Source organism: Trichechus manatus, unplaced genomic scaffold (assembly GCF_000243295.1).
Source record: "Trichechus manatus latirostris isolate Lorelei unplaced genomic scaffold, TriManLat1.0 scaffold00057, whole genome shotgun sequence".
Taxonomy (NCBI): domain Eukaryota; kingdom Metazoa; phylum Chordata; class Mammalia; order Sirenia; family Trichechidae; genus Trichechus; species Trichechus manatus.
The window spans coordinates 11,186,639-11,197,920 of NW_004443993.1; the positions used below are offsets into that span (position 1 = coordinate 11,186,639).

General features: G+C 57.1%; 1 protein-coding gene and 1 non-coding gene across 2 annotated transcripts; both read left to right on the forward strand.

Annotated features, from left to right (window-relative positions):
• Positions 1 to 795: 795 nt before the first annotated feature.
• On the forward strand, positions 796 to 10,325 carry EEF2 (eukaryotic translation elongation factor 2). Its single transcript, XM_004378464.2, has 15 exons — positions 796 to 878; positions 1,892 to 2,106; positions 2,988 to 3,169; positions 3,249 to 3,460; positions 3,879 to 4,057; positions 4,261 to 4,366; positions 4,907 to 5,020; positions 5,279 to 5,417; positions 5,604 to 5,799; positions 6,471 to 6,729; positions 7,163 to 7,270; positions 8,069 to 8,422; positions 8,688 to 8,870; positions 8,953 to 9,085; positions 9,492 to 10,325. Exons 1-15 carry the CDS (start codon positions 876 to 878, stop codon positions 9,683 to 9,685), a joined length of 2,577 nt encoding a protein of 858 aa, XP_004378521.1. The 5' UTR covers positions 796 to 875; the 3' UTR covers positions 9,686 to 10,325.
• On the forward strand, positions 3,731 to 3,795 carry LOC111820975 (small nucleolar RNA SNORD37). Its single transcript, XR_002824465.1, has one exon. It is a non-coding gene; the product is annotated as a small nucleolar RNA SNORD37 (small nucleolar RNA).
• Positions 10,326 to 11,282: the final 957 nt, after the last annotated feature.

An 11,282-nucleotide genomic window follows, 5' to 3' on the forward strand; every position in this document is an offset into this window, starting at 1 on the left:
GTATCCACAACACCTATAACTATGCCTGGCACATACCCATTGCCGATTGGATTCTGACTCATAGCGACCCAACAGGACAGAGCAGAACTGCCCCATGGGGTTTCCAAGGCTGTAAATCCTTACAGAATCAGACTGCCCCATCTTTTTTCCGCTCAGCGGCTGAGCGCCTGTTGGCTTCCAACCCCCGACCTTTCAAGTAGCAGTGGAGCGCTTAACCAGTGTGCCACGACGGCTGCTTTTATCAGCGACGCAACATACACTTAACTTGTATTTGTTGAATAAATGAGTGATTAATACTTTTTTTAAAAAATTTATTTTGAAATAATTATTATCTCACAGGGAGTTGTAAAAAATAGTACAGAGAAGGACCGAGTACCCTTCACCCAGTGGGATCATCTTACATAACAATATCAAAACCAGGATACTGACATTGGTACAACCCGCAGACCCTACTCAAACTGTAATGTGTTTTCAGAATAAGTGGTTGGCATTTTGCAGGCTAATATAGTTGCTGTTATCATTATTCTCAGCGAAAGCGGTGCACGTCGCTTTGTGAACCTGAATATTGTATCCCGGAGGCGTGCACCAAACCGGTAGCTGACCACCGCCGGTCGGAAACCCAGGCTCGGGGCATCGATCTTACGGCAGCCGCTCCGGCGTGTAATGGGTTAACCGGAGGAAAGCGTCCGTGCGCCTGCGCATGGCGTCGCCTTGCCCTGCCCCCGCTGGGCGGTCAGATGACCCGCCCAACCGGCGTCGGCCTATAAAAGGCCGAGTGTTGACGTCAGCGTTCTCTTCCGCCGTCGTCGCCGCCATCCTTGGCGCGACTCGCCTCGTTCGTATCTGCCTGGGAGAATCCACTGCCATCCGCCACTATGGTGAGTAACGCCGTCCGTCCGGCGGCCCGGGACTGAGGTGGGGCCTCCGAGAAGCCGGCACTGCAGAGCCTGGTGCGCTGAGGGCGCCCGGCACGGGAAGAGACATGGCGGCGGTGGGCTCGGGGCTGAGGAAGCGGCCGCCGCCATGTCTGCGTGCAGCGCTGTCGGTGGAGCCCCTTCTCTGCTTCCGGGGGCGCCGCTGCCTTGCCGGAGCCCGGACCCGGCGGGAGCCGGGGTGAAGGCGGCGTGGGGGTATGATGATGTGGCAGGCGCTGTAATGGCGGGCGCCGCTGCTGCCACGGGGAGAGAGGGAGGCGCCTTATGTAACCCACGGGCCGCGAGTTTGAGCTCCGTTTTCTGTCCGTGGGCTGTGGACGGCAGGAAAATGGCGAAGGGAGGCAACCGAGACCGGAGAACCCCCGTTCTCCTTGAAATACTGGGTAACCTTGGTCATTGTCCTTTCCGGGTCTCTCAGCTGCAAAAAACTGATTTTTTTTGCCACGAGGTAGAGGTTGGCGCTTGTTAGGGCTGCGAAAGGTCTCTCGTTGCCTAGGAGAGAGGATGTTTAGGAATTTGAGGGGTGGGAAGGATCTCTGTGAATAACTCCAAGCAGAAGGGTGACCTTGGATGTCAGAGGTTTTTGGGGGTTGGAAAGCGGGGTAGCTTATTGGCTCTGCTTTCGGAGTCTTGGGGGAGGCCCCATCTCCCGGCATTGTTTAACTGCTATCACCATGTTTGTACCTGATTTGAAGGGAATTTTGTCACCCGGGGAGAGACTCCACAGGCCACTTTGTGAGTAGTCATCAGCAAATGACAGCTGAAATCAGCTGCTGTGGAGATTTGGGAGGGTTTTTCAGAGTATCTGGGTGAGCAGCACGGAGACCCGGAAGTTAGGTTGGGAGTTGGGGGTACTCTAGGACCAGCCTGCTCCAGGCTGTGGGCCTGGCTGTTGTATCGACCAGATTCTGAGTGCCAGGCTGGTTCCTGGAATCCTGTCTTCCCTCCTCCGCCAGGTGAACTTCACAGTAGACCAGATCCGGGCCATCATGGACAAGAAGGCCAATATCCGAAACATGTCGGTCATTGCCCACGTGGACCACGGCAAGTCCACGCTGACCGACTCCCTGGTCTGCAAGGCCGGCATCATTGCCTCCGCCCGGGCTGGGGAGACCCGCTTCACTGACACTCGGAAGGATGAGCAGGAGCGCTGTATCACCATCAAGTCCACGTGAGTCCCCGGTGTTCTCTCGACCCGGGCAGGGAGTGGCCTTGGACGGGATGGTGACAGCATGTACCATCGTCATCCTCCCGGGGAGGGATGGTGACATCATGTACCGTCACCTTGGGGACCGGGGGCTGGTCTTCCCAGCCACAGGAAGATATAATCTAGTGAGATGCTGCTGGCCGCTAGTGTGAGGGACTCAGGGTTGGGCAGGGATTGGGGGCCTCAGGGAGAGGAGGAGGCTTGACCCAGTAGTCTCCCACTCCTGGGGAGCAATTTTGTCCCCAAGGGACACTTGGCAATGTCTGGGGAAGCTGTTGGTTGTCACGGCTGGGAGGGATGCTGTAGGCTGCTGGGGTTGTTACGGAACTGCTGTGACGCATAGGATGGGCTGCCCACCACCACAAGGGACTATGTCCCTGCAAGTGTGTAGTGCCCAGGCTGAGACCGACTCTAGGCGGAGTCGTCCTAAGTTGGTAACTTGGAGGCTGTTCTTGGTCTTTTGCAGTTACTCATTTTAACTGGGCCAGGAGAAGGGCAAGTAAGTCTTGGGTTTCTAAGTTTTAGCTTGGTAGAGAGGAGGTGTGAGTGACCTTGGAGGGGGGATTGGGGGTCCCCAGGAAGGGGAGGATCCCTGGCCGAGGATGCCATGAGTGGCTCTTAACATGTGAGGTCTGTTCCAGGGATGAGCGATGCTGGGGGACAGGTCAGTGTGTTGCTCTGAGAGGTCAGGCTGGATCTACTGGCATCTCTGCCTTAACCTGGGAATTGGGGGCCAGATGACTTACCCGCTAGGGCAGAAACCCAGGCCGAGCGCAGGGATCTCAGGAGGTGAAATCGGATCTTGCGTCCATCCGTTTGTAAGGCCTGCTCTTGTCTGTCCTCAGCGCCATCTCCCTCTTCTACGAGCTTTCGGAGAACGACCTGAACTTCATCAAGCAGAGTAAGGACGGCTCCGGCTTCCTCATCAATCTCATTGACTCGCCCGGCCACGTTGACTTCTCCTCGGAGGTGACAGCTGCCCTCCGTGTCACTGATGGTGCCTTGGTGGTGGTGGACTGCGTGTCTGGTAAGCTCCGTGTCCCCCTGCGGTGTGGGTGGGGGCCTCGGGCCCCCCCCCTCTGGGTGACCGTCCGTCCCGCCCCCAGGTGTGTGTGTGCAGACAGAGACTGTCCTGCGCCAGGCCATCGCCGAGCGTATCAAGCCCGTGCTGATGATGAACAAGATGGACCGGGCCCTGCTGGAGCTGCAGCTGGAACCCGAGGAGCTCTACCAGACCTTCCAGCGCATCGTGGAGAACGTCAACGTCATCATCTCCACCTACGGCGAGGGCGAGAGCGGCCCCATGGGCAACATCATGGTACGGGGCTGCCCGCGCCCCCGGCAGACACCGGGGGTCTCTGCCTTTTATTGTCCAGCAGGTGCTGTCCTAGGGGAACGGAAGCTTTGAGGAGTTTCTGGAGATTTCCTGGCACGGGACAGCGTTAGGGGGCCGGGGTTGGACTGTTCTGAGGTGACCTTGGCCCTTGGTCTTCGGAGGAGGCTGCACGTGCTGACGGGCTCAGGGCTGGCCGCCTTGGGGAGGCCGGAGGTCTGGGCTGTGGGGGCAGGGAGGCCAGGCTGGGTGCCAGCACGTGATGACTGAAATTTCTTCACTTTGACCTGATGTCTGTTGAAGAAACCCAGTGTCTGAGGCCCACGGTACCCGGGAACTTACAGGCCGTGGTCCCTGCCCGAGTGTTCCCTTCCCCCAGCTCCATGGTGCTCTCTCCCCTTAGATCGACCCTGTCCTTGGTACCGTGGGCTTTGGGTCTGGCCTCCACGGCTGGGCCTTCACCCTGAAGCAGTTTGCTGAGATGTACGTGGCCAAGTTCGCCGCCAAGGGTGAGGGCCACCTGGGGCCTGCTGAGCGAGCCAGGAAAGTGGAGGACATGATGAAGAAGCTCTGGGGCGACCGGTGAGAGTGGGGACGTGTTGGGGGTCCTGCCAGCACACAGACTAGGGGCTGCAGTTCTGCTAGTTGTAGGGGTGGGCAGGGTCCTGACTGGTATTCGCAAGATGGTGCCAGAAGCCTTCTGGTGTTCTTTGTCCTTGTTTGTGGGTGGTGACACCCCTGGCCCCCACAACACAGCCGGCTGAGTTGGGTCTTCTCTCTGCCAGGTATTTTGACCCATCCAACGGCAAGTTCAGTAAGTCTGCTACCAGCCCCGATGGCAAGAAGCTGCCCCGGACGTTCTGCCAGCTCATCCTGGACCCCATCTTCAAGGTGAGGCCCTTGCTGGGTGTGGGATGACAGCAGTGTTGTCACCTGCCCCGATGGCTCCTGAAGGGCTCACCGCAGTGATCACACAGGATAGAGGAAAGGTGCTGGGGGCCGCAGGGCATGAGGGCTCCTGTAGAGGGGGGCCGGGGGAAGACAGTTAACTGAATGTTGACCCCTGAGGTCGGACCTTGGAAGGTGTCACTGGATTCTGTACAGAAAAATAGGGCTGGATGTGCCTCTCCGACAAGGGGAGGTTAGGGTGAGATAAGACAAGAGGGAAGGGTGTTGGTGTGGTCGGTTGGCAGGTATTCAGTGCTTGTAAATCAGATCTGTACAAGGTCTATAAATTAGTGGGTTTTGTTGTTTCTTAATCTACTGTGAGTATTTCTACTTGTCTTTGTTCAATGGGCTGGATCCTTGGCAGCACGTAGACTGGGTCTTTCCAGCCATGTCCCCGCTCTGCCCCTGACCTTTGTCTCTGAGCTGGGGGCTTCCATACACATTGCTCCCAGATGAGTCAACCCTACCCTTCTGTGGTTTCAGGTGTTTGATGCAATCATGAACTTCAGGAAAGAGGAGACAGCAAAACTGATCGAAAAACTAGACATCAAGCTGGACAGCGAAGATAAGGACAAGGAGGGCAAGCCTCTCCTGAAGGTGCGCAAGGAGGGCTCCCTCGCCCCCGGTCCCTGACACAGCTCGGCTGCCCGCGCTCGGGGGGTTCAGCCCAGATCCTTAGGGTGGGCGCGTCGTGCTGGTGCTCACCCGGGGGATCGGTGTCCTGGGCCGCATCGCCAGCAGCAGCCGCAGGTGTGGACGTCACTGGTTCTCTGCGCCACAGACTGTCTTTTAGAAGGGCCCCCAGGGCTCTGAGGGCCTGGGGTGTCCCCACACTGTCCTCTCGCCTGTCCCTAGGCTGTGATGCGCCGCTGGCTGCCTGCTGGGGATGCGCTGCTGCAGATGATCACCATCCACCTGCCCTCGCCTGTGACTGCCCAGAAGTACCGCTGCGAGCTCCTGTACGAGGGGCCCCCGGACGACGAGGCTGCCATGGGTAAGTGAGGCAGCGGCGCCCGGCCAAGGCCGCAGGGACACCAGCACACTCTGGGCGGGTCCTGGGTGGGCGAGGGCCTTGAGAGCAACAATTTCTGGTTTCCTGGTCTGAAAGTATCTTGCTGCCTAGTCTCAGATTTCCGGATTCTGGAGGTTTCTGCTGCAAGGATTAATCTTCTTTTCTCAGGTATTAAAAGCTGTGATCCCAAAGGCCCCCTTATGATGTACATTTCCAAAATGGTGCCAACCTCTGACAAAGGTCGTTTCTACGCCTTTGGACGGGTTTTCTCGGGGTTGGTGTCCACTGGCCTGAAGGTCAGGATCATGGGGCCCAACTACACGCCCGGGAAGAAGGAGGACCTATACCTGAAGCCAATCCAGAGGTGAGCTGTCCGCATGGGCCTGCCCCGGGGTAGACAGGGGACACCCCGAGGGCCAGCTGATGTGTGTCATGGCTCCCCAGCCGTTGCTGGCCCTGCCCTGTCTCGACACTCAGGAGTAACAGTTCTGAGGAACGTTTGCTAAAACATGGGGTTGAGGGATTTCTGGGCACGTTTTCATCCTCACACCTTAGTGAGGAGACTGAGTGCTCCCTCCAGTTGGTGGATGAAGAACCTCCCTGGGGAAGCCAGGCTGCAGTGGCCCCCCAGCTGTAAGGGCTGAGTGCAGTTGGCCCTGATTCACCCTTGGCCTCCAGATGCCCAGGTGATGGCGGAACGGTTCTGTCGTGTACCCGGAGAGCAGGCACGGTTTCCAAAGCTCCTCTGGCTCCCATCTCGGGGGCAGGGAAGACAGGCCCGATGTCTGCCCTGTGCTCTCAGCGGTGGGCCCTGAATGGCGTTGGTCTCACAGTTGAGCTCTCATCTGTAGGGGCAGGTGGTGGAGTGCCAGCACGGGGGGCCCCTTGCCGTGTCGTTGGTCTTGGGGTACCGGACCCAGGATTATCATGGAGACAGGAACTTTGGCTACAAGTGGAGCTGGGGCTTGGGGCTGGGCTCGGGGAGGCCTGCTGTCTGGCCTTCAGCATCTGACGGTCTGGGTCTCTCTCCCCCAGAACGATCTTGATGATGGGTCGCTATGTGGAGCCCATCGAGGATGTGCCATGCGGGAACATTGTGGGCCTGGTGGGCGTCGACCAGTTCCTGGTGAAGACAGGCACCATCACCACCTTTGAGCACGCCCACAACATGCGCGTGATGAAGTTCAGCGTCAGCCCTGTGGTCAGGGTTGCCGTGGAGGCCAAGAACCCCGCCGACCTGCCCAAGCTGGTGGAGGGCCTGAAGCGCCTGGCCAAGTCGGACCCCATGGTGCAGGTGGGCCCACGCTGCAGGAGGAGTGGGCACAGTGGCGGGTTTGCCCCTGGCGGAAGTGGGTGGAGCTGAATAAAAAGCATTTTTTCTGCTGTGGGGGCATCAGGCCTGTTGCCCACATGGTCCCCGAAGGAATGGTTGCCCTCTTAAATGACAACTTTCCAGCTTAAACAGCTACTTTTTTTATAAGTGATCTGCTTCTACAAGTTTGCTGTAGACGGTGGGTCTGTAAAGGGTTAAGGCTGCTGAGAACCAGCCAGAAGGCCCCCCGAATGTGTGCTGCCTCTGCAGGTGTTCCTAGGCCCCGACACCTTCCCCAAAAAGCCCCAGTGGGGGGTCAGCGTGGGCCTGCCTTCGTACCTGTACCCTAGAGGTCTTGGGGCCTCCAGCACCCGTCCAGTGTGCGCCCTGCCGTTCACGCTCTGTCCCCTTTCAGTGCATCATCGAGGAGTCGGGCGAGCACATCATCGCGGGGGCTGGCGAGCTGCACCTGGAGATCTGCCTGAAGGACCTGGAGGAGGACCACGCCTGTATCCCCATCAAGGTGAGTGCCGGCCCGCGGGGGCCACCCCACCCCCTGGGGTCACGGGCCCCAAGTGCTGGGTCCTTAGGACCCCGGCAGTGTCTCCACCTCTTTGTCTTGCCCTGCACTGCCAGATGCACGCTGCTGTCCGTAGGCCGGCGGTGGGGGTTAGAGAGCGCTGGTGGAAACCATGTTCCTGCGGTCCTAAGGAAGCCTTTGGGTTGAAGGCTCTGAAGGGGAGGGGAGGGGAGGAGTGGTGGCTAATGGCTTTTGAAATCTCAAGTATTTGGTATAGACTGTTCTGAGGTGTACAGATAGGTGAATCCGGGAGCACCTTGCCCTGCTGGGGGTGCTCTGGGTGCCGTGCTTGGCTCTCCAAGCTAAGCTCAGAACTGCACAGCTCTCTGCCTGGTGGGGAGCTTCACTGTGAGCACGCTGTTGTCAGTATGTCCCTGAGTTCTTTAGTTTCTCTCGTTTCTGTTCATGGGAGTTAAATGTTCATAGAACGTATTACAGAGTTGTTGCAGTTTTTTCTCTATGTGCTGACATGAGGCTGAGTTGGTCATGCTTGCTCGCTGCACCTTTTTACCCAGCTCCTAGGTGTCAGTTGCGTGCAACATGTATGATCAGGGGGTTCTCTAGCCAGTCTTGTCGGCAGAGGGCAGATTGGGACAAGTAAACAACAATGCGTAGTGAACCAAATCTGTGCCAGTCAGTTTATGCTTATTAATAAGCTTTGCAGGAAAAGCTTTTGCATCTTTTCTGTGGCGGGTCCCCTGCTCATTTCGCTGTGTGACGGTTCCACGCCTCCTCTCGCAGAAATCCGACCCGGTGGTCTCGTACCGGGAGACTGTCAGTGAGGAGTCGAACGTGCTCTGCCTCTCCAAGTCCCCGAACAAGCACAACCGTCTGTACATGAAGGCGCGGCCCTTCCCTGACGGCCTGGCAGAGGACATCGACAAGGGTGAGGTGTCGGCCCGCCAGGAGCTCAAGCAGAGGGCCCGTTACCTGGCAGAGAAGTACGAGTGGGACGTGGCTGAGGCCCGCAAGATATGGTGCTTTGGGCCCGACGGCACTGGCCCCAACATCCTGACTGACATCACCAAGGGTGTGCAGTACCTCAACGAGATCAAGGACAGCGTGGTGGCCGGCTTTCAGTGGGCCACCAAGGAGGTGAGCAGGCAGTGGGGGGAGGGACTGTGCAAACGGTCCTCGCAGAATGGGCTCGGCACGAGGCTCTCCAGCTCACCTGTGTCCCCTTCCCCGTTTGTGCGTCGGGGTTGGTCCCTTGCAGATACTTCGGTGCCTCTGGGGAAAGGGACTCTGGGAAGGCACGGGAGGAGTGGCATGGGGTGGGGGGCAGGCCTGCCTCCTCGTGGGTACGGGGCTGCTGGGGTGGTGTGCTTGGCCTGATGGTGTTCTCTGGCTTGCCTTGCAGGGGGCGCTGTGTGAGGAGAACATGCGGGGTGTGCGCTTTGATGTCCATGATGTGACCCTGCACGCTGATGCCATCCACCGTGGTGGCGGGCAGATCATCCCCACAGCCCGGCGCTGCCTCTATGCCAGTGTGCTGACCGCCCAGCCCCGCCTCATGGAGCCTATCTACCTTGTGGAGATCCAGGTGAGGGAGGCTGGGCCTTCTGTCCACGTTCCCGGGGCTGTCCCGCTGAGGGAGCCGCTAAGAGCCTCTCTCTCCCTGACAGTGTCCAGAGCAAGTGGTCGGTGGTATCTATGGTGTCCTGAACAGGAAACGAGGCCATGTCTTCGAGGAGTCCCAGGTGGCCGGCACCCCCATGTTTGTCGTGAAGGCCTACCTGCCTGTCAACGAGTCATTTGGTAAGTGCTGGCCAGTGTGGTCTGATTTCAGAGGAGGAGAAGGTTTTCACGCAAGGCCACAATAAAGGAGGTGGGCCTGACGGCAGCCGGCGTCCTGCAGAGTCTGCCCAGTGGCATATGGCACCAGCGGGCTGCCCTCCGTGGGGGTGGGGGGTGGGGGTGCAGTTGTGAAGGAGGTGCCTAGTCCTGGTACCTGCATGGACCCCAGACCACTAAGTTTGTGGGGATAAGAAGCTTTCTTGGGGACGGAAAGGCCTGCTGGTCTGCAGTTCATTAAGGATTAAGCCCACAGCAGGTGGAGCAGCTTCATGGGGAGGGGGAAGGGAAGGGAGGGAGGCCCAGGCAGGGCGCTGTGTTGAGTGTGGCCACCTTGGCTGCCTGGTGACACCCGCCGCCCCTCCCGCAGGCTTCACGGCTGACCTGAGGTCTAACACGGGCGGCCAGGCCTTCCCCCAGTGTGTGTTCGACCACTGGCAGATCCTGCCCGGAGACCCCTTCGACACCACCAGCCGCCCCAGCCAGGTGGTGGCCGAGACCCGCAAGCGCAAAGGCCTGAAGGAGGGCATCCCGGCCCTGGACAACTTCCTGGACAAATTGTAGGTGGCCCTCGCTCGCGGCAGCGGCCGGCAGCCCTGGGTGGGACTCGGCCAGTGCGTGTCCACAGCCCCACGTCATCACGTTCTTCTCACGCCTGGAGACGTCACCCCGGCCCGCCTGCCCTTCCGCGTGGCGTCGGGGACCACTCTGTGCCATCGCCCCAACATCCACACTTGATGCCGTTCTTCCTGATATTTATTTCAAGATTTCAGAGGGCCGCGGAAATGGCCTCTCTGCAGGGACTTATTTGGCTGGTGGGGGTGGGACACCTGACACTTTTTTTTCCCGTTTCTTCAGAGGGAAACTCAAACATCCAAAAAAATTTAAAATTAACGCATTAAAAGGTTTATTTGGGTGAATGGCCCATAGTGGACTTCCCTCCCCCAGAAAGGAGGAAGGGACAAGGGTAGACATTTCTCTGTGGACAGAAACTAGAAGGCAGGAAGTTGTGTGTGGTGTCATCGTGAGCACCTCCAGCTGTGTCAGTGCCATTGGAATAATAAATTTGGTATGGTGGTGACTGTGTGGAGCCTACGCGACTTATTCTTTGTTCCTTGCGCTGCCCTCTTAAGAGAGCAGGGCAGCCTCCAGTCTTCAATAGGAAAGTTCTGTGCGGCCTCCAGTGGGAAAATACAAGTCTGAGTCATAGCACAACCCGGCAGTACTTTCTCCGCCCAGGGCCACCAAAGGTTAGGCAGCACGGTCCGATGGAATGTTTCAGGATGGAAGTTGTGGCATCTGCGCTGTCCATAGTCAGAGCCACTGGCCCCGTGTGGCCACTGAGCACTTGGATTTAAATATATCAAGTCTAACGCACCAAGGGGCTACTGTATTGGACACTGCAGATTTGCACAATTGTCAGAGTTGCTGATGTACTGACATTCATCCCATAGATAATGTCTTTCCCTTTTGCCCCAGTCTTGTCCATGAAGAATTCATTTGTAAAAGGGAATCTAATTTCAATGCTAATGAGAAGTAGTTAAAATTCCCAGGCCAAGAAGATTCCAAAAAGTAAACTCAGTTTACCCATTCAAACCTTATTATCTAAGTTTGTTTAAAATCAGGTATAGGTTATGACTTTCCAGGTTTGCCTGTCTTGATTTGTCCTCAAGACCACAGCTGGGGCCAGTCTGGTTGCCATGCTGCCCCAGGACAGCCTCGGCCAAAGCCCCAAACCTGTAGCCATCAAATCATTTCTGTGTTAGAGTAAAACTGAGCTTGAGCTCCATAGGGTTTTCTTGGCTGTGATCTTTACAGAAGCAGATTGCCAGGCCTTTCTTCTGTGGTGCCAATGGATGCGTTGGAACCATCAACATTTATGTTAGCAGATGAGTACAGTTTGTGCCACCCATGAGGCTTCGTTTTTAGTTGCTGAAGTTGGGGGAAACTTGATCAGTTTAATACGTGGAAGTAGCCATGTATTAAGTATTAAATGTAAAGGTATAGAAACAGTTTCTTAGGAAAAACAACTCGCAGTATAAAATGCCATGAGGCTCTAAATATCAGGAAGTCTTAGATGTATTTCCAAGGCTAAATGAGGCCCTCTTGATGATTTGCCTTTCTTACATTCCTCATAGTTGCCCTCAAAACTTCCAGAATA